This window comes from Nymphalis io, chromosome 2, assembly GCF_905147045.1.
Source record: "Nymphalis io chromosome 2, ilAglIoxx1.1, whole genome shotgun sequence".
Lineage (NCBI taxonomy): Eukaryota > Metazoa > Arthropoda > Insecta > Lepidoptera > Nymphalidae > Nymphalis > Nymphalis io.
The window spans coordinates 10,497,286-10,518,947 of record NC_065889.1 but is presented as its reverse complement, the minus strand read 5'-3'; the positions used below and the strand labels follow the sequence as shown (position 1 = coordinate 10,518,947).

Here is a 21,662-nt window from a genome sequence, read left to right as displayed (position 1 = left end):
CTTATAACTAAGTCGACTATAGACTTTCGTATTTAATACGTTATTAACTAGGATTAAGTATTAATTATTATATAAATATTTAGCGCACATTAATAGTGTAAGATCATTATTACACTTATTAATAGTTATTAATAACGTAAAAAATATATTCTACCGCAAAACATCAGTACTTGGTATTGTTGTGTTCCGGTTTGAAGGGTGAGTGAGCCAGTGTAATTACAGACACAAGAGACACAAACGTTCTAAAGCTGTAAGTATTTTATTCTTCCGAAAATTTGGCTTGCAGGTAGAAACTAGCCGTCGAATATAGGGCTCTTCCATGACTGTTTTAGTAGGCACTTAATAACAATTCATATATGAGAACTAGCCAAGCCAGCCAGCCAGGCTTCAATATATTATAAATTATAAGAAGAAATAATATTTTAAATTGTTATAAAATATCTTACGTTGTTATAAATAAATTTCAGGACCATTGAACTTGGCACCCATTTAGATCTCACTTCTTTTGTCGTTGAAGTCAACAACCAAGGCATATATCATAATATTGAACTTGGCTCTCATTTAACATTTATGTTTTTGATAAGATTTATATACAACGAAGCACTTTAGGCTATTATTGGTCTCCGTATTTATTTGTTTACACTGTTGACGAGTCGATATTTTTTATCGAAAATCGGGGCATTTTTTTAGCTAACGCTAGCAGCACTAACATGATAAATAATTATAGGTTATGAATGATAAAAACTGAAAAATCCTATTATCTTCAGAATTTTAATGTAATATAAGGTTCCGTCATGCTATAGCATAAATAGGCATAACTGAGAAACTATATTTAGGCACAAAACCGTCGTACTTACGCGTGGAAATACACGCCGGTAATTTTCTTCTTGCTATCACTTTAACATGAAATAATACGACAACGCACCATTGTATAACCTTCGATATGAGATAAGGATCGTTTCTGTCTTTTCTCTGGATTAGAATCGTTTTCTAACATAAAAATAAGCAAAAATTGAACAATAAACACAATGAACGCACCAACTATCAAGTTTGTTTCGCTACTTGAGTAGCGAACAAACACTGAAACTGGTTACGCGATATGGGGCAAAAGATTTGATAATTCTATCTCTGTCTAAACTATTTGTAACGTAATTTTCGTTTTCTTTCTTGCGTAAGTGAGAAGGAAATCGTCATTGTGTCTATTAGTTTCTCTGTCTACGGGTTAGACTAAGGCAAATGTAATCAGATTAGTGTTTAACGATTACGATTACAACGTGTATTCATGAATTTTTCAGTACATTTACAAGATATGTAAGCGAAAGCCTGTTTTTTTATGCCCTATGTCCCTCGTCCAGATCCAAGACCGGAATGGTTTAGCTGGGATGAATTAATAGAATGACAGAATTACTTTTGCTGTTATTCATAGATTAGTTAAGATCAAATCGAATTCAAATTATTCTTTTTTGCCTACAAAATAGAATTTGCAAATTAATGAGAAAATGTTGCTAGCATTCTTGGCACCATTCTACGCAGTGTTAATTTCTTCGGTAAAATAGTTACTACTAATAGTTTTACTATTATATAAAATAGTATAAATACTCAAAAACCTTTTTTCTGTGTTAGACAATCAAATATGATTTTTTTTAATTCTTCTAATCTAATAATGTAGATTACTGTTAGTTTGAAGTGGTAACTTGACAGCTATCACTTATCAATGTCACTGATGAGCTTGGATGTGATGTCATAATAAAAAAGAAAAGTTTTTCATAAGAAGTGTTCTAAATTTGATTTTTTTGTTTTATATTAAAAAAAATATTACACGATATTTTCAAATCATCAAAGCCACCAACTCATTTTTACGTATATTATTGCTATCGTTTTAAAATGGATCCTATTGCAGTTTTGCAAAGTAGAATTGAGCAATTAGAAGCCAAATTAGGTATAAATAATAATATCCTTGTTGAAGGACAACAAGGGGACTCTGCGACGACAAATTTATTAAATGCAGTCCAAGCTATGAACAATGCCACTGCAGGTCATGAGAAGCTTTCTGAGGCCAGAAATATAGCGAGTGAACTAAATAACTACACTGATCCCAACTTGGTCGAGAATGTAAGTAAAATATACTTTTTAAATTACTTTAGGCAAACAGTTTTGCCCTATGAGGCTATTGTAAATAAGTCATAGTAGCATAACATCCAGGTACACAAAATGTCTATTTAACAATATGTTTAACTAGCAAATACAAACTATCGCAACATCTATATAGCAGAGTATCCATGGCGCAAACTGTATTGTTCCCATAATGTCTGGACACTTGTGCACCAATATATTTTGATTAATTTGTAAGATTAAAGGCTTTCAACAAGCAAATAGATCACATCACTCTTAAAAATCATTGGGTGCTTATAATTAAAAATGCTGCAATTAATGACACATTGTTGAATTGTCATGGTTGGTTCATAAATGTTTATGTGATTTCAGATGCAACAAAATGACATGCACATGCATGAAGTACTTTCGGCAGAGCCTGTCATCCAACATCATTGTCACTGTATGCACCGTTGTAAACAGGTATGCAAAAAAATATAGTATCTATTAATATATTTAAGAATGTTTTTTAATACAACACACCTTTTTATTTTCTATTTTTATGTAGGTTTCTTATGTATTTTTATGTATAATATGTATTTTATAGTAACAACATAGCAATAAGTGTATGCATTGTAGCCCAGGCATTATAGGCCTTAAAAGAAAGTGACTGTGTATTATTCTCACAAAATTTAAATATGGTCTTCATTGCCTTATTTTCATCTTAAAAGCTTTTAAATTAATTTTGTTTTTCAGATATCTATTTTACTGTTTGTATTGAATAAGAAACTAATTATAATGATTTTAGTTTAGTTTAGCTAATTTGTGATAACATAATCGGCGCTACCAGTTCATAGCTTCCACCTCGCTTTGAGAATGTGAGTGCTATCTGCAGAAGCTACTCAGCAGATATTTCACAAGTTCAATTCTACATAAATCAAAGCTCAATCAAATCAACTTTATTTATGTTTGTACAAAAAGAAGTATAAATGCAGAACTAAAATAAACAAACTTTAAGAAATAAAACATGATATTGTACAAAATTATTTCTCTGTTTCTTTGTTGGGCTTTCAAAACCCTGCCTAGAATATAATTCTGGCTATTTTTTTTTTTTTTTTATAGAATACGAAGGTGGACGAGCATATGGGCCACCTGATGGTAAGTGGTCACCAAACGCCCTTAGACATTGGCATTGTAAGAAATGTCAACCATCGGTTATAGCCAATGCGCCACCAACCTTGGGAACTAAGATTTTATGTCCCTTGTGCCTGTAATTACACTGGCTCACTCACCCTTCAAACCGGAACACAACAATATCAAGTACTGCTGTTTTGCGGTAGAATATCTGATGAGTGGGTGGTACCTACCCAGACGAGCTTGCACAAAGCCCTACCACCAGTAAATTATTAAGTTATTACAGTAAGTATTAAGTAAGGCTATGCTGATGAACCTGAGGTTAATGACTTAATAAAGCTTTATTTTTTTAGGCTGCCCCGGTTCTGGAATCAGAGTCTATCCAGCAAGTACCACAAATGCAAGCAACTGTAAACAAACTGCACAGGGCAGCTGCTGAAGTTAAGGCAGAAGCTGATTCTGTGAGTGTTCTTATGTATAAGTTACCTTAGTATATAAATTTAAAAAATCCAGCTTCATTTTTAGTTTACAGCATAATAATGTGAATGAATTATTGTTTCGGTTTTAGTGCTTGAAAAAATGACAAGAAAATTTTAAGAAATATGTAAATTCTAAGTAAAATTTTAAGAAATAATTATTAAGAAGATACTATCTTGTAGACTTTACGAGTTCAAATGCTATTTGCATTGCTTTAAATAGAAATTAAAAAAACAGTTATTCCAAAATAATTGTCATATTTTTCTGCAGGTATCTCATGGTATTCAAGAGTTGGCTGAGACGTGCGGCGCAGCAGCTTCATCTGCATCAGAAAAATTGGCATCTGTTGCTCAAAAAGTAGAGCAAGTAGAAGAGAAGATGTTCCCAAAAAGAAGAAATGGTCTAGACTAAATTTGGTTTATAATTACTTGCTTAAAATTGTTTATTTATTATAACTATTGCAGTATCTTATTTATTCCAAATTAAAAGTATTATTTAAGTGATGGTGTTTTATTGTTCAATTGGACGTATTTTACCTTAGGCCGTGAACACATGTCTAATGGCTGTGGCAGCAAGTGGGCTGTTAGTATTCCAAGTGAATTATCCGCTGGTAAAATCTCTAAAAAGCTAATATACATAGCGAAAATATCAATAAGTATTTATTTTTAATATGTTTTAGTGAGTGGCATAGTTTGTTAACTTTAAATATGTTCCAATTTTGTTTAAGCAAAATTAAGCACTATTTTACTTTTTTTGACATTAAATTAAACAGACATGTTTAAAATTTCTATTTATTTAGGTTTAAAATTATGTACCCAAAACTACTTAAGACCATATTTCATATTAACTAAACTTTACATTTTTTCTCGACTGAAATAGAAAATCGTAATGTAATTATAAATTATACTGGTGAATTTCAAAATGTTCAATAAGTAAACAAAAAATATGTGTATTTCATTCCTCAATCAATAATATTTAGTATCGCTAATGAAGATTTTTTGATTTTTAGAGATTATTCTTGTTTTTGATAGCTGTTTTTTAGTTACTTGCAAAAGTTCATTTGTATAAAAATAATTTTATTTGACCAAGTAAAAATATTTAATTTCCTTGTTCCTAAGGTTTAAAGGGCATTGGCGCTGTTAGAAATGCTTAATATTTCTAATAGAACTAAAGAATATTAAATTGGCGTCGCCAATTAAACACTATTTAATTGGCGATGATGACCAATGATACCATCATTTGGCCCATTAAGAGTTCTAGTTAGAGTAATTGCTCCATAATTTTGGTTAAACTGTGTAAGCCGGGAGTCAGTTGGTTAATCGTTAAATTAAATATATATAGACCGGATAATCTTGTGCTTTAGACTGTTCATTACAAGTTTATTAAGAAAAAAATAAATGACACTTGTAGTGGTGTGGCATTTGTCAAAAAACTTAAAACACAATTGTCAAACAAAAATGGCAGACGCTGCTGTTGAAACGGCTCCAGCAGATGAAAATGATGATAACTGGCTTTATGGAGATTCAAATAATGATCAAACCGAGACAGAAGCACCCTGTTCAGACAAGGATCTACAAAAAATCAATTCCGACGTAAGCGCGGTAAGCTTTAAGAAGTTTATTTCAATATCTCCTAACCCTTTTCATTCGCAATAAATCTTGCAATACAATAATAATTATTAATTGTAACATTGCGTAGGAAGGTGATGATAAGGATAATGAAGAAACAGAAGGGATTGAGGCCAATAACGACGACTCTCACTTCAACGATGAGCATTTTGGTGAAGTTGACCGCGAAGAACAGGATCAGGCGAATGGAGATGCCGACAGTCAAGACAATGGAGACTCAGATTCCGATGACAGTGACGATGTTAAAGTTACAATAGGAGAAATTAAATCGGGACCACAGGCGTACGCCAGCTTAAATATTAAGGTAATTTATTTATAAACAATTTATAATCATATTTACCACTTGAGAATTCTCAGGGTTCAGTTCAGGGTATAAATGTCTTATTGTTCGACATATGGCGTATTATTATATTCATGATTTGTTTTAAGTGAGGTTTATTGTACTTTGTCTTGTTTTGATATTGACTAACATTAAACCTTATAACCTCAAATCTAAAATGTTTAATTTAGCCCTGATATCTCATAGCCCAAATTTGCAAAGAAAACCAGGTAGCAATATTTTAATTTAGTAAAAATTAAAAGAACCTTGCCTCATATATGACCAGTTGGTTCTTCTTAAATTGCTTGTATTACTGCAATTCCAGTTAACTGATTTATTTTATTTATCCTGTGTAGTTTAAATTGCCCATGTTACATTCTTGAAAAATCAATGTAACTTTGTAGTATAATGCAAAATATTGTTGTTAATAAGGGTTGGCTTCAGAAATTCGCATTTCGATTTTGATCAGGAAAAGGGATGGAGCGGTATGGGGGGAGTTGTACAACCCCCCTGTACCACCCAGCGGGAACCCATGGTTACCGAGATATTCATGGTTAAAGTTTTGAGGTTTAGCCACCTCATAACTATCATTTCCTATAATTTTGGACTAAAGTAATGTTGAATTAAAGGGAGGGGTAAGGGAGGCTAATCCCCCTCAACTTATTAATTGACACACATACCTACTCTGCCTTAGACTAGTGTAAGAAATTACGATGTACCCACATTTTTATGTATAAAATAAAGAGTTTTGAAATTATAATCGCCACCCTCTGAAGAAAATAAACTTTACACTAGTAAACATGGGCTGATTTGGTTCTGTCACTCGCCATCCTCTTGGCCAAATTTCTAAAGCGTTTCCATTAATAAAATCATATATAAGAAATTCCATGTGTATGCCTAAGAAATGAGAAAATGCTGAACTTAGTGTTCTACACTTAATTTAAATGAGTATTATGTTAAATTTATTTTTTGGATTTCAGTATTGTTTTGGTATTATTGGATTGTATTATAATAAATAGTAATAATATACTGTAAATGTCTGTCAGTTGGGCTAAGGCCTCCTATCCTTTTTGAGGAGTATGTTTAAAGCTTATTCCACCACACTGCTTCAATGCAGGTTGGTGGATGCACATTTAGAGGTGAACAGTTATTTGAAGCTTTCATAAATAGTTGCAGTTGTCATCTTTCGTTTTCCATATTGATGACTTCCAACATGAAGACTTGTGATACATATTGATTGATTTGTCATCTTATTATATGTATAATTTTAAATTATAGCGTGGTGTAGGACTTGTAGCAGCTGGTGGAGAAAAACCCCGGACAGGACCAGCTGCAGGCAGCAAGGTGACTTTGGAAGACTTGGACGGGCCTGGCAGTATCAATGGAGTGCCAGCTTTGGAGTTTAATATTGATACGATTGAAGATAAACCATGGAACAAGCCTGGTGCTGATATATCAGGTAAATAAATGTTCAGTAACATTTATGTAAAGTGAGGTTTTTGTTTTTACTCGGTAATTTTATGTCTTGTAATAATTATAGTTCTAGGTTATACAATTATATACTTTTTTTCTCATATATGTAAAAGACTTCACTTTCCTAATAAGTTATTTTCATATCTAACATAATATAATCTAACAAATTATAATTAAAAAGGACAAAACTCTAAAATATATATTAACATTCTGTTGTGACAAAATCATTATACACTATATCGACCTGTTCAAAATGTTTATTCTACATTTTTCCCTTAAAAAGCTCTTTATTAATAATTTTCAGTTAGTTCCGTAAAGTATAAAAGTTGTTAAAATGACAAAAAATATATTGACTCATATCAAAATACTAATTTCTATAATAGGTTTGTAGGTAATTTTTTGTATTATATATAATTACAGATTATTTTAACTACGGCTTCAATGAAGTGACATGGAGTGCATATTGTGAACGCCAGCGCCGAATGCGCGTGAACGAGGCGGGCGTGGCGCTGCACGCCGGGCCGCCCCCGCGCGCGCCTCCGCCCGACACCAGGAGACCCACCGGTTACTATTTTATATTATATATATATTTTTTTTATAGAATATGAAGGTGGACGAGCATATGGGCCACCTGATGGTAAGTGGTCACCAAACGCCCTTAGACATTGGCATTGTAAGAAATGTAACCATCGCTTATAGCCAATGCGCCACCAACCTTGGGAACTAAGATTTTATGTCCCTTGTGCCTGTAATTACACTGGCTCACTCACCCTTCAAACTGGAACACAACAATATCAAGTATTGCTGTTTTGCGGTAGAATATCTGATGAGTGGGTGGTTCCTATCCAGACGAGCTTGCACAAAGCCCTTCCACCAGTAACTTTAACTTTTTTTTAATAATATAATATATATTTATATATGTATTATATTATTAAAAAGCCGAGTGAGTGAATCTTAACCGATGATCGTGGGTTCAAACCCGGGCAAGCACCACTGAATTTAATTTGTGTTTGTAATTCATCTCGTGCTTGACGGAGAAGGAAAACATCGTGAGGAAACCTGCATGTGTCTAATTTCATTGAAATTCTGCCACATGTGTATTCTACCAACCCGCATTGGAGCAGCGTGGTGGAATAAGCTCCAAACCTTCTCCTCAAAAGGGAGAGGAGGCCTTAGCCCAGCAGTGGGACATTAACAGGCTGTTACTATATTATATCAAGAACTTGATAAAAATACTTATTTTATGGATTTTTGTATTGCTGGAATTTGTAGCTTTATGTTAGTAACATTAATCTCTTAATAATAATAATTCAATTGAAATTGCTCTCGATAGTCAATTCTTCTTAAATTTAGTTAAGTATTTTACTGCATTAAATTATTTAACTTAATTATAAAACAATTTTCTCATGTAACTAGGACCGCCAAGACACGACGAAATGCAACCAGGAATGCAGAACAATTATCAAGCTCGTGAAAATACAATTCAGGTAAATTTAAAGAAAACAAAATAATACATACATGCGGAGGTACAAAGGTTTGCGGAATCAGATATTGTAAATATTTATATATTTGAAAATGTAAATAGAACCTTCAAATTTAAAAGGCGCTTTTGCCTGCACAGCCAAGAAAGCCAAAATCTTGAACTCACACTTTGCTGCTAATTCGACTCGCGATGACGAGAGACTCCACCGACCATCCCAAGATGTCAAAGTTCAAAGAAATTAACTTTTCTTCTTCTTCCACTTGTCGTTGTTCTATGTCTTTTATGCTACCTATCTACTGGTGGTAGGGCTTTGTGTAAGCTGAGCTGCACCACTGAGTTTTCATGTGCTTAATTTTGTGTTTATAATTTATCTCGTGCTTGACGGTGAAGGAAAACATTATGAGGAATATATTTCATTGAAATTCTGCCACATGTGTATTCTACCAACCAGCATTGGAGCATTACCTAGTGGTAGGGCTTTGTGCAAGCTCGTCTGGGTAGGTACCACCCACTCATCAGATATTCTACCGCAAAACAGCAGTACTTGTTATTGTTGTGTTCCGGTTTGAAGGGTGAGTGAGCCAGTGTAATTACAGGCACAAGGGATATAACATCTTAGTTCCCAAGGTTGGTGGTGCATTGGCTATGTAAGCGATGGTTGACATTTCTTACAATGCGATTGTCTAAGGGCGTTTGGTGACCACTTACCATCAGGTGGCCCATATGCTCGACTGCCTTCCTATTCTATAAAAAAAAACTATATCTACAAAATGTAATATAAAATATTTATCCTTACACTTAAACCGGCTCCAAATAGACTAAAGCAGCCAAGAGACTATTTAACATTGTTGTCACTTGATCAAACATCGTTAGAACAAACCAAAGTCGTTGGGGACAAAAACCTGGACAATAGTGAATGTACAAGCGGTTGGAACTTTGATTTATGTAAAGCAACCATCGTAACCAACTGTTGTCAACCGGCGCATTGTCTTGCGGTAACAAAACCTTCGGCTCATTTTCCTTAATAGCTTCTTCACCCTTGCTAAGGTGAAGTAAAACTCTTCGATGATCGTGGTACCCTTCTGTATCTCTCTCGCCGCTGCTCCGTGGCGTTTTGGATCTCTAGCCGTAGTTAATAATTCAGGAATTAATTTTGTACCTATGTCAGCAAATAATTATTGTGTCACGATATTTATACGTATGTATGAGCAATAATGTACGGATTGATAATGATATCCTCCTTGGTCTAGTGGCTTGATGTAAGGCCGCAGACCCGGATGTCCTGGGTTCAATTCCCAGGTCGGCGCAATAAAAAGTTATTGGGTTTTTCTGTCAGAAAATTCTCAGTATTTTCAGCCCGGAGTCTGGAAGTGTATACACTCCCGTGCAAAGCACGTCGGAGAGCACGTAAAGCCGTTGGTCCTGTGCCTAAACTCTTTCCGGTCGTGTTGGATAACCGTCCCATCGGATTATGAGAGTTAGGGAGTAGAGAGTGCACCTGTGTTTGCGCACACACTCGTGCACTATAATATCTCCTGCGCAGTTGGCTAATATCACTTAAGATTGGCCGCCGTGGCCGAAATCGATCTGGAGGACATTATTATTATAATGTACGGATTAGTTATGTCCTAAAATGTTATTATTTCGTACGCCGTGCGCGCCGCCGCAGGTGATGACGGCGGAGCGGCGCGAGTACGGGCGCGTGCACGCGCGCGACGCGCCGGCGCCGCCCGCCGACTACTTCAGCGCGCCGCCGCCCGAGCACTACTACCCGCCGCCGCACGCGCCCTACGACGAGCCCTGGGGTACGGCGGAAATTATATTCTTTATATGCCATTTAGCAGTTTACATAGCAGTTGGGTATTGTCTTTTATTAGCATTTTTACGAAAGTGAAACTATATGTTTTTGTATTTCTTTCAGGAAAAAAACGTAAATATTGTAAGTTGAATTATAATTTTAAAATATCAAAAATATCTGTTTTGGCATTTATATATTTATTACTCTTGCAGCGCATCCCGAACAGAGTGGATGGGTGCCGACTGAAATAAAAGAGCTAACTCCTGGACCGATGGGGCCTCCTACGATGGGGCCCCCTATGGGCTTAACTCCACCATTGGTAACTCCGCACAACATGCCCCCCGCGCACGTTTTAGGAGCTCCGTTCCCTCCACCGTATCGTTCGCACGTGCCCCCTCATTTACATGAGCGCGATAGAGACAGAGAACGTGACCGAGACAGGGAAAGAGATAGGGATAGACTGAGAGAACGAGACGAAAGAGATCGCAGAGATAGAGATAGAAGAGAAGAGGTAAGTTCATCGGACATGATCTGTAACATTCTGTTAGCCAACCTTTTTTAACGAGTGTTCAATAAAATGGTTTTTTTTTGTTATTATTTATAGGAAGAAAGAGACAGGGAGCGCGAACGATCACGTTCCATTAAACCAGATAGAATACGAGAAAAGTAAGTGAATCATAACGAATATATTTTAAGTTTAGTTAAACTATTTCAGTAACAAAATATCAATATAGTAAAAAATAAATTGGATATATTGTAATTGTAATAATTATACTGAAACAGAGGTTCCATAAGAAAATTGCACTGTCAAACAACAATTAAGTAGTTAGTATAGCAGATATATTGCAGTACATATTTTAATAAGACAAATGTTTGTAGGTCGTATCGCCGGGAACGTTCTCGCTCAAGGTCGCGGCGTCACAAGTCCCGATCCCGCTCCCCACGGCAGCGCGACCGGTCACGTGAGCGCGACCTCGAACGATCGCGCGAGCGAGACAGGGATAGGTCTCGTGACAGGGAACGTGGCATCAAGCCTAAAAATAAAGAGCCCAAAGAAAAGGACGAGGACAAATGATATGTATTACAGATATACAGTACGGGCTTCAGTTATAAGCTCACTTGGAAAAACTGCATTATAAAATTAATAGTAATACCTTTTTGTTTTATTTATTCAGTAGTACAAACATACTAATGTAATGTACGCATAGCTCGTTCCGGTGTGGAATCGAAGTAGCGATAAAGGAACTTTAGATTTACACCATATATAATACAGCTCTGCTAGTGAAAGCACTATAAACAGCTCTTGATTCATGTATCTTGACGGGCCGCTGGCGTGGTTGGTAGATGACTTTCGCGCCGAAGGTTGTGGGTTCGATTACTACCCAGGACAAACACTTGTGTGCATGAACATGTCTGTTTGTCTTGAGTCTGGGTGTAATTATATATATAAGTATGTATTTACAAAAGAAAAGTAGTGCATGCAGTATATCAGTTGTCTGGTTTCCATAGTACAAGCTCTACTTAGTTTGGGATCAGATGGCTGTGTGTGAATAATGTCCCAGGATAAATAAAATAAAAAAATAAAAAATCTCAATTTATAATACATGGCTATTCCATTTAACTTATATTCGCTTAATTTTACCTCTAAAAAATAATCATTTATTCTCAGACAACAAAAGTCCATATAATTGAGATACAACAAAAATAAATTACAAATTTCTTACTATATTATTGTTAGTAACAAGAACTAAGTTAGACTTCACAATTAAACTATTTCTGATTGCTGTCGCGATGTACGGCACGCCAGTACTTAACAATGGGATTTTCAGGGCACTCAGAGCATATCCTTAAAATCTCATTCCCAGAATTCCTAGTGCGGTACCAAAATGCCACAATCCGCGACCTAACAATCGCAAAATAGTCAGGAACTCTGGCGTCGGCAAACATGGCTGACGCACTGCAGTACCGAGGCAATTTCAACTGAATGCGATACGCGTTGTTATACTGCACTCTGATGCTACTACATGTATTTTTTGTGCCGTTGTACCACAGCTGACACGTGTAAAAACACTGACAATACGCTCGAAACAGTGTCAGCTTTGCCTCAGGACTACATCGCTCGAACCGACGTGCAATCATATTATACCGAACATCTAAAGCCCTTCGTTCACGCTCTATGTCGAGGTTGTCGCGTAGATCCGAAGTAAGAATATGCCCCAAGCACTTAAACTGCTCTACTCCTTCTATCGGTACACCATACAAAGAAACCAGCGGTAACCTCTCCGGGCTCCCGCCCGAGCGGGACACCATCATTTGCGTCTTTTTTACATTATACGAGGCCATACTCACTCGCGTACCGTTCACAGACGTTCAATAATCTCCTCAATCCTCTAATTGAGGGACTCTGAAGAAACATGTCATCAGCGTAACTGAGATTATTAACGCACGTTGTGCCTATGTGGTATCCAAGCCTTGTACTTCTAAGTTCATCAATCAGGTCATTAATGTAAACGTTAAAGAGATCCGGAGAGGTCATCCATAATCACCGTGTTACCCCATTTCACAAAGTTAGTTTGGTTCTCGTACCAGTATCTCGACAGATTCACCGTCTTAGGTGGTACATTAGAAAGTTTTAGTTTCTGCCACAGACGCTGATAGTTAACTAAGTCAAAGGCACGAGGCACAAAGATAGAAACGTTATTTTGTCACCAATTCATAATAAATATTTATAGATATAATTTAATATTTAATTAATTTAAAAGAATTTAATATAAAAATTAAACAAAATTTATAAATAAGTTTAAATCGTTATTTTCTAATATAAAGCATATACTGCTTCTTTAAAGTTCCAGACCTTGTCCTCAAAAGGGAGAGAAGGCCTTAGCCCAGCTGTGGGACATTAACAGGCCGTTACTGTACTGCTTCTTTTCTCATGTATATTGATAAACTGCTTTCATTTAGAACGTAAAAGAAAAATCGTCAAGACGTTTTATTTTGGGAACAATTATAATTAGTAACTGATTTGAATGGTTTTTTGTTTTTGAATATAGCTTGTATTGTGGGAATCGCAACACTTTCACAGCCTTTTTTACTGGTGGTAGGGCTTTGTGCAAGCTCGTCTGGGTAGGTACCACCCACTCATCAGATATTCTACCGCAAAACAGCAATACTTGATATTGTTGTGTTCCGGTCTGAAGGGTGAGTGAGCCAGTGTAATTACAGGCACAAGGGACATAAAATCTTAGTTCCCAAGGTTGGTGGCGCATTGTCTATAAGCGATGGTTGACATTTCTTAGAATGCCAATGTCTAAGGGCGTTTGGTGACCACTTACCATCAGGTGGCCCATATGCTCGTCCACCTTCCTACTCTATAAAAAAAAAAGCCTATATATATATAGGCTGTGAAATATATATACATATATTGTCTAGTTTTACAAAAAAAATGTTAAGTGTTATTAAGATTAAATCGATGACTAAAAATATTAAATAATATTTTCGTTTAGAACTTAAGCCAACTATGCCAAAATTATTTGTTCGCATTTTATTATTTGGAAATTAATGAATAACATAGTAATTACATTACGACAAGACGACAGTGAAAGTGTTATGCCGTGAAAGCATAACAAAAAATTCAGATCCAAAAAGCCACGTCTTATTCCAATAAGAATAATATTATTAACAAAATCAGAGTATCGGTGTAATGAGAAATGAAAAGACGTACGACATAAGTAAAAAAAATTTAATTTTACTGATACATTAACAAAATAATTGCTCGTTAGTCTTGTGTGTGAGTTTGTGTGTTGTAAAAGGGTTTTGTAATAAAACGACGGATACTTTGTAATATTATTACAGAAATGCTTTATTAATTAATGTCTAAATAGATGGATCATCATATAAATGTTATCTAGTACAACCTACAAGACGGGACGGCTGGAGCCGCGATCAGTCACACCTCGTCGCTCTTGACGCCCCGCCTTATTCCATCACATACAGGTTTTACAAATCATTTTGTTAACATTTTTGTACAGCCATATACAATAATTTTATTTTCAATTACATCTAGACGTAAAAAATCTGAGGTGTCGTAGGAAACTACGCTTCCTATAAAAATAATTACAGAGGGGGAATGAGGAGCAGCTACGCTTGTGACGTGCAACCGGCAAGGCAGACCTCGGACTACAACTATCAGTACAGGACTTTACAATCATCACTATAACCTATGCACACAACATAAGCATCGCCCGCTCGAAGCGCGCCCCAACCTCGGGGGCAAACTAAATAACTTAAGTTACACGTTACATAAAAATATACAAAAATATCATTTTCACAAAATTATAATTGAAAAACTATACATGCCGGCGCTAAAAATATTCGATAAGCTATGTACGATTTTAAAGCCGGTTTTAAACTTAAACGAGAGCTCGACTTGAAAACTACAAAATAATAATATTATAATCACGACTATAGTGTCGATTGTCTAGAACTGCCTGCGGCATTTTTCATCACTTTCGAAGATTCAAGGTCCCCTAGCCCAGCTAATAGTAAATCTACAACGAGCTAAATTACGGAAACGCGCGGATTCATCGGACCGCAGCCTTTCTTCGATTCATAAATTACACGAGAATGAGAGACGTTCAAATATTTATACATAGATTCATACGAACAACGAATAATACTAGAACACTTAAGAACTAGAAACGCAGTAATCGCTACGCCGCGGTGACGCGACGGCCGAGCACCGGTCGGCGTCGACGCTGTACAACTATTGTTACGGTATACAGTAATCGTATCGTTCTGTACATCAGTCTGCCGCTACTATGTACAGGGCGCCGTGCCGCGCCCGCGCGCTGCCCACGCCCAGCGCTGGCCACGCTCACCGAACGCGCGCGGCGCTGGCGGGCGACGACTCTATAGTTACAAATGTACAATCGCAAATATTCACAAAATTTATAATAGGCGGGGATACCCGCGCCGTCGCATCAGCCTATCTCCGCGGGCGTTAATACTTCTTTACACAGACTACAGGACAGGATTGGGCTGGGGCGGCCCGATGGGTCCCAGTTCCGGCGCCTTCATGAAAAATTTCTCGAGTTTGGCGATGATGTGCTTGCCGTACGTGTACTTGCGCAGCGATCCAACGTGCGGCCGAATCTTGTGCATTAACACTTTGCGCTGCGTCGGTTCCGCTACATCAATCATCTTCTGAACTACGTAATTGGCGTATTGATCTTTCATCATCACATGGAGAGCACTAAAACGAAATAAGATCATGATAAATAAATTATAATTTAGTTACTTATGATGATAACATTTATTAGATTATTTTGGTAAATTTATATTTCCTTCTATGACGACAACTATAAATATTTGAGACACGAAAATTAAATTTTATTAGTAGTATAATTTAAATAAAAATTGAATGTACAGGTAAGTCTAATAATCAAAATTCAGAACTGCATACTTGTCGTTGAAGCCACATAGCTCATCGATGAGCAGAGCGCGCTCGTTGCGCGTGGCGTGCGAGACGCACTTCTCTACCACGTTGGAGGCGAACTTGTGCTGCGATAGTTGCAGCACTTTCCCGCGCACAGCCGCCACCAGGCGCGAACGGTCTTCTGCGGCGCCATGTTCCAGCACGTGCTGTACCACATAGTTGCCGTACTGGTCCTACGATTTGTTTTTATAAAATAAATCATACATTTACTACAATGCAAAAATTATAAATATGCGCATGGCTGTTCGTGCGTACCTGTATGAGCTGGTCGGTGTGCGCGTGCAATTCGCCGAGCACGGGCGCCGTCTGCTCGGGCGTGCAGTGCTCGAGGATGCGCTGAATGACGCGACAACCGTACGGGTGCGTTGACAGAGCGAATACCTGACCCGCGAATGCATTGATTATGAACTGCAGCGCTGTGGGTTCAACGCATTCTATGCATTTTTGTACCTGGAAACATTTACTTATTAATATTGAAGATAAAATCATATAATCTTATTTCATTTTAATTATATACATTGATTAATTAAATATAACTTCTTTCTTTTTTTACTTTTTTAATAAAGGCAGAATATTTAAAAAATAATTGCCTGTAGTGTGTGGTAACTTTTCACGAGCCTTACGATAAGCATTTGGATAAAATTCTGCCTCAGCTCTATTATATGTTATTTTATTTATAGACAAACCTCGATTGCACACAAAAATAGATCTCTAGCTATTAATAAAACATTGGTTTAAATACTGTGCATGTTACTAATACAATAGAACTAATAAAAAGGATATATTAACATTTATTTATTATTTCAATGATTATGAATAAAAATATAACAATAACATAATATATATCTGCACATAAATCTGTGACGATAGTACACTAACATGTTATTTATTATAATTTAGGCTAAATCAAAAGTGATCGTGTAGAAGCAAGTCTTTGTTAATAAATTAATTTTTCAAAACTTCATACAAGCTTCTTTATAAAACAGTTGAAGAGGTTTTGTCAAATGAGACCAAATGAGAGTGGTTTGGTGTGGTATTATTTTTTAGATGGCGTGTCAAAACTGACTGCTTGTTAACAATAACAAGTATTAGTATAGAAGACTATTTATTTTATTTTTCCTGCAGTAGATGTAGAAATTTTTTGTTATAGAATATATTAACATATATCAACATTGTAAGACGTTTCACACAGTTTCAGGTAAAGTAAGATTTTACTGAAATTACTGCTAACAGTATTACTTAGTATGGTTTAAAGGGCGAGTGAGCCAGTAATTAGTGTCTACACACACGGACCGCATTAAAACTGCACGCCAGCTGCAAAATTGCAGTTTTAAAGCATGTAAGTTCTTAGTTCTCAAGGTTGGTGGCGCATTGGCTATGTAAGATAATTGGGAATGGTTAATATTTCTCACAACCCCAATGTCTATGGGCGGCAGTGATCACATACCATCCGGTGGCCCATTTGTCAAACCGAAAATAAATAAAAAGTAACATATTTTAATCCATTTTTATGCATTCACCTGAATAATGTAAGAAATTACGATGTACCTATATTTATATGTATAAAATAAAGAGTATAAAAGGGTCTCAAACATTTTTCGAGATCAGTTTATCGTTACGCTGCCCGAAGGCAACTTAGTCGTGACATCCATAAAGTGTAATTAAGGACTATAATATACGATTTAATTAAGGACTAATAATTGTGAAAGAAAACCGTGTTATAATTGTATTATGATTTAAGAGTGATTGATGTGTGAAGTGATTTAAAATAAAATTGTGTGATAGTAAATTGGTGTTTTAAATTATAATCGCCACCCTCGAAGAAATTATTTTACAATAATACATACAATTTTATTAAATATTAACTAGGATTAAACTAAACGTGTTCGTTTATATTTTTCATCCAGTTTGGGCAACAAAGCAGTTATGAAAATTTAGCAAGATATTAGTAGTTTTACTCACAACGTGGTTTCCGTTTTGGTCCTTGACACACTTGAGTACGTGCCCGTCCAGCTCACGCACCACCTCCTGCTGTTGCTCGGCAGGAATCGACTCCAGTGCCTTCTGTATCACGCGACAGCCGTACATCTGTAGCGCTAGCGCAAGTACGTGACCGCGCACCTGACAAATCATACAATCTTTAAACTAAAATCAATTTTTCACCAAATTTATTTTTTATAATTGCTTCATTGTCTTATATCTATTCAAATATTTCTTTTTGGATATGATTTTACTCACTTCGTTTGATCCAATTAATTGGGCATTTAATTGAGGTATGTATTGTTAGATATGATCTGGATAACTTTTATATTCTAACTAAATAATATGGAAGTAATAACTACGTTAAATCATTAAATTTTCAAGCAATTTATTAAATTGTGTAATATTAAACTTTCGTGTACTGTAATTTTACCTCGGCATCATTTGTGTCTATTACATAAACACGATGATGTAGATGTTACAGTATCGATTGTATGTAAGAATAAAGTTACGGAAGCTTCAATTTCAGTATTGATGTAACGCGAAACTTAAAAGTATATTCCATATATCCGTTACCTTTTGCGCTAATGTTGTTTTCTGTTCCGTTGTGCCAAACTCGAAAAATTTCTGGATTACATAATTTCCGAAAACATCTGTCATGAGGCTGTAGGCGGCTCCGATAATTTCATTAAATACCATTAGTTTTTCTTGAACTGTCGCTCTTTCTAGTTTCTGTTGTATAAATCTGCAATAGATATATATTGTTCGCATAAACCGTAGTCGGTTCCCGACACTAGCTTGTGTATTTATTTGTAAAACAAACAATTTTAGTTGGTGATCAATTGATATGTTTTATGTTTACGCAAGCCTTTAAGAAGAGGAAATCTCAATCGGCTTAAGCTAGTCACGAGTAAACATGGCTTTTTAAATATATTTAAAGTAAACATTGCGGAACGAAACTGCTCATTATTATTGTATTATCGTTTTTTTAAAACGGATTTTTGTATTATAACTCTAAAAATATATTTAAAAAAATTATAAATATATTATAAAAATTATAATCTTTTACGACTGACAGATACCTTTAAAACTTTCAACTATTTTATATTAACAGCTTTTATTACTAATTTTTTCATACTTGCAAGCTATGGCATCAGTTAGTATTGGTTACCTGGAGCCGTGCTGATCCTGCGAAAACTCTACAATATGATTGGCGAGGTCCCGCAGCTGTAGGTTGGGGAAGCGGTTATTGCGGAAATCTTCCAGCAGACGCGAGCGTCCCGCGGCCGGCTTGTCTCCTGCCACTAGGGCGCCCACCGATCCCACGCCCACCCCTACGCCTACACCTACGCCACCCACACCACCTCCTACTAGTTCTATAATGAGAAAAAGAACTTTACTTAGCATATGCTTCAACTCCAAAGGACGAGAAAAAACGAATACTAATGGTTTATTTATAATAAGTGTACACGAAGCGCAACTTGACACTGTGAAGTTTCTTTGCCGTAATACGATTTCGACAATAGCTTAGTAAAATAAGTTTATATAACGTAAGTACACTTTTTGCAGAACTGTCGATTGTGTTCCGCTTGATCGAACTTGTGTTTTCGATCCGTAAATATATTTTTTAAATAAGCAGCTAGTGACGATTTTTGACAGCTGTAAGGTATAAAAATAACAGATGATTTGATTGTTTATCTAGGTTGAGATATTTTATTAGTCTTAAATCGTAACTAACGAATTAATAAGGCCGTAACTAATTTGATTTACTATGAATAATCATTTCACACAATATTTATTTAAAACCAGTTTACTTGAATGACCGGTACAAATATATTTGAAAAATATATTTTTTTAATGAAACTACGAAGATTCGTTCTCGATAGTTAATTAAAATATGATTATGCATCTAAGTAGTAATTACCTATCGCAAAACTAAATTTTTGCCTGATGATGCAAGATGATTGAAGCGTACGTACCGCGCCGCGCCAGTAACTATCGTCCAGTTATAACGGACCGACCAATTTATTGTAACAACTGTCTTTATGGAAAAACAAAACGTACAAATAAAAGCTATCTGGTCTAAAATATACAATGTCTGTCAAAACTAGGATCGCTCCGAATCTCGTCGCTCTCATTTGAAAAGCCTCCGGGGAGAATTTCGATGTTGTTCGTTTTTAAAAAACAAAAAGTTTTATTGAAAATGTATTTTTTGTAAAGTATAAATGAGACACGTTGGTTATAACGGTAGTACTTAATGTTTAACTAAAATGTACATAGCTTACATAAATCTCTGTTATAGTAAGTAAGTGTCAAAAGGTTTGTGAACGCGCTGTAAATACATCGATCTAATGCCGTACCAACCTGAGATAGTTCCGACTCCACTGAGTTTGCTCAATAACGATGATGATGATCCGAACATTCCACCATTCGACGTTAAGCCTTGTGCTAAGCTGCTGACGGCTCTGTAATATAAACAAACACCTATTCAAATAGTGAAAAATTGCACGTGCTTTATATAAGACACGTACATTAAAAGTATAATGAACAATGTGGATTTAGATGATCATGCTTGAATATAAGTTTAGCATCATTACAAACTGTACATGGGTAATGCGACTAATCAACGTGTACAATGATGATTTACAAAGCTATTTACAATGTTACAACTAGGTATTCCCAACGCACGCGACATAACTACGCCACACTAACCAGAAATATATATATGTACATCTATTTTAATTCCATAATTTACTTATATTATGATTGTTATAATACATTGTATTAAGTAACGTCAAATATATCTTCCCAAGTAATTGTTATATGTCGCATTAGACACATTCTCTAGACATATTGCAGGTAATTTTTTTTTTCAATACTAGTCGGCCTATTTTATTAAACGATAATATAAATAAATTTAATGAGTAAATATAAATTTATACAATTTTAGAGTGTGTCGGTTGTGGTGACGGTATAGTGTCGGTGTGGGTCGGTGTGGGTCGGTGTGGTGTCGGGCACCTGTACTTGGCGGTCTCGGCGCCGGGCGCGGCGGACACGGGGCGCAGGCCGACGGGCCCGAGCGCGGCGCCCAGCGGCGGCGACAGCGGCGAGGGCCCCCACTTGCGCGCGTACTCCTGTAGCGCGACCGCCCCCCCGCCGCCGAACTCGAGCGAGTCGCGCCGCGTCGCCATAGCGCCACCTCCGCCTGTAACAACATACCTCCGCGCTCCACTCTCCGATCTTCTTTCCGACTCCTCTCCTAGTCGCGGCGCTCAATTCTGTACACTCTCTTATGTACAAATTTGAACTTTAGCTACTTTTAAACTTTTGCATTTATTTACAATCATGGAATTTGAAACTTTTTAGAGTTCTATATTGTAATTATTTATACAGTAAAATGTTATCTGGTATTGCTTAAATTGTTATTGTTTTATCATCTACTAATGAAATATTCCAAACTAATAAATAGAAATGCAAATCTAACTACTGTCAAACCTTGGACGACGGTTAATCTTAAATAAGTATTCAAGTTGTAAAAGAAAAAAAAATATGTAAATATTTAAATAATATAAAATATGATAATGTAAAAAATACACGTATGTAAAAGCAATTACAAGGCAATATGTACAGTATTAAGGAATGAAAGACACTAAATGAATATGATGAATAAATATACGACATGCGACTAAGTAAATACAAAATGGATTGTATGTAAAATTCTCACGAATCAAACTATTCAGATTAAAAAAAAAACATATTAATATAACATTCTGACTTGGCCTTGT

General features: G+C 35.9%; 3 protein-coding genes across 6 annotated transcripts in view; 2 read left to right on the top strand and 1 right to left on the bottom strand.

Annotated features, from left to right (window-relative positions):
* Positions 1-1,719: 1,719 nt before the first annotated feature.
* LOC126773959 (uncharacterized) lies at positions 1,720-4,202 on the top strand. Its single transcript, XM_050495222.1, has 4 exons — positions 1,720-2,112; positions 2,485-2,574; positions 3,579-3,686; positions 3,973-4,202. Exons 1-4 carry the CDS (start codon positions 1,885-1,887, stop codon positions 4,111-4,113), a joined length of 567 nt encoding a protein of 188 aa, XP_050351179.1. The 5' UTR covers positions 1,720-1,884; the 3' UTR covers positions 4,114-4,202.
* Positions 4,203-5,154: 952 nt separating this feature from the next.
* Positions 5,155-11,556, top strand: LOC126773891 (pre-mRNA 3'-end-processing factor FIP1-like). 2 transcript variants are annotated; one of them, XM_050495130.1, is made up of 10 exons: positions 5,155-5,303; positions 5,401-5,634; positions 6,928-7,108; positions 7,543-7,686; positions 8,539-8,609; positions 10,275-10,410; positions 10,527-10,544; positions 10,616-10,914; positions 11,008-11,069; positions 11,283-11,556. In XM_050495130.1, exons 1-10 carry the CDS (start codon positions 5,160-5,162, stop codon positions 11,476-11,478), a joined length of 1,485 nt encoding a protein of 494 aa, XP_050351087.1. In that variant the 5' UTR covers positions 5,155-5,159; the 3' UTR covers positions 11,479-11,556. The 2 variants fall into 2 exon arrangements, with proteins under 2 accessions (XP_050351087.1, XP_050351096.1); XM_050495139.1 differs by lacking the exon at positions 10,527-10,544 and having other exon boundaries at positions 5,158-5,303.
* Positions 11,557-14,236: 2,680 nt separating this feature from the next.
* The window catches only part of LOC126773841 (maternal protein pumilio), a 67,503-nt gene continuing 60,077 nt past the window's right edge, over positions 14,237-21,662 (bottom strand). For all 3 annotated transcript variants that reach the window (XM_050495060.1, XM_050495052.1, XM_050495068.1), the window contains 8 exons: positions 20,896-21,082; positions 20,242-20,342; positions 19,049-19,253; positions 18,454-18,622; positions 17,860-18,018; positions 16,153-16,347; positions 15,865-16,070; positions 14,237-15,654 (listed from right to left, as the gene is read on the bottom strand). In XM_050495060.1, the coding sequence (XP_050351017.1) occupies positions 15,423-15,654; positions 15,865-16,070; positions 16,153-16,347; positions 17,860-18,018; positions 18,454-18,622; positions 19,049-19,253; positions 20,242-20,342; positions 20,896-21,082 (1,454 nt within the window). In that variant the 3' untranslated portion in view covers positions 14,237-15,422. The remainder of the gene's footprint in view (positions 15,655-15,864; positions 16,071-16,152; positions 16,348-17,859; positions 18,019-18,453; positions 18,623-19,048; positions 19,254-20,241; positions 20,343-20,895; positions 21,083-21,662) is intronic.

Coding starts and splice junctions, on each gene's coding strand:
- LOC126773959 (XM_050495222.1), top strand. CDS start 1,885: ATGGATCCTATTGCAGTTTTGCAAAGTAGAATTGAGCAATTAGAAGCC. Junction 2,575..3,578: donor GTATGCACCGTTGTAAACAG/GTATGCAAAAAA, acceptor TTATTTTTTTAG/GCTGCCCCGGTTCTGGAATC. Junction 3,687..3,972: donor TTAAGGCAGAAGCTGATTCT/GTGAGTGTTCTT, acceptor ATTTTTCTGCAG/GTATCTCATGGTATTCAAGA.
- LOC126773891 (XM_050495130.1), top strand. CDS start 5,160: ATGGCAGACGCTGCTGTTGAAACGGCTCCAGCAGATGAAAATGATGAT. Junction 5,635..6,927: donor ACGCCAGCTTAAATATTAAG/GTAATTTATTTA, acceptor TTTAAATTATAG/CGTGGTGTAGGACTTGTAGC. Junction 11,070..11,282: donor CCAGATAGAATACGAGAAAA/GTAAGTGAATCA, acceptor AAATGTTTGTAG/GTCGTATCGCCGGGAACGTT.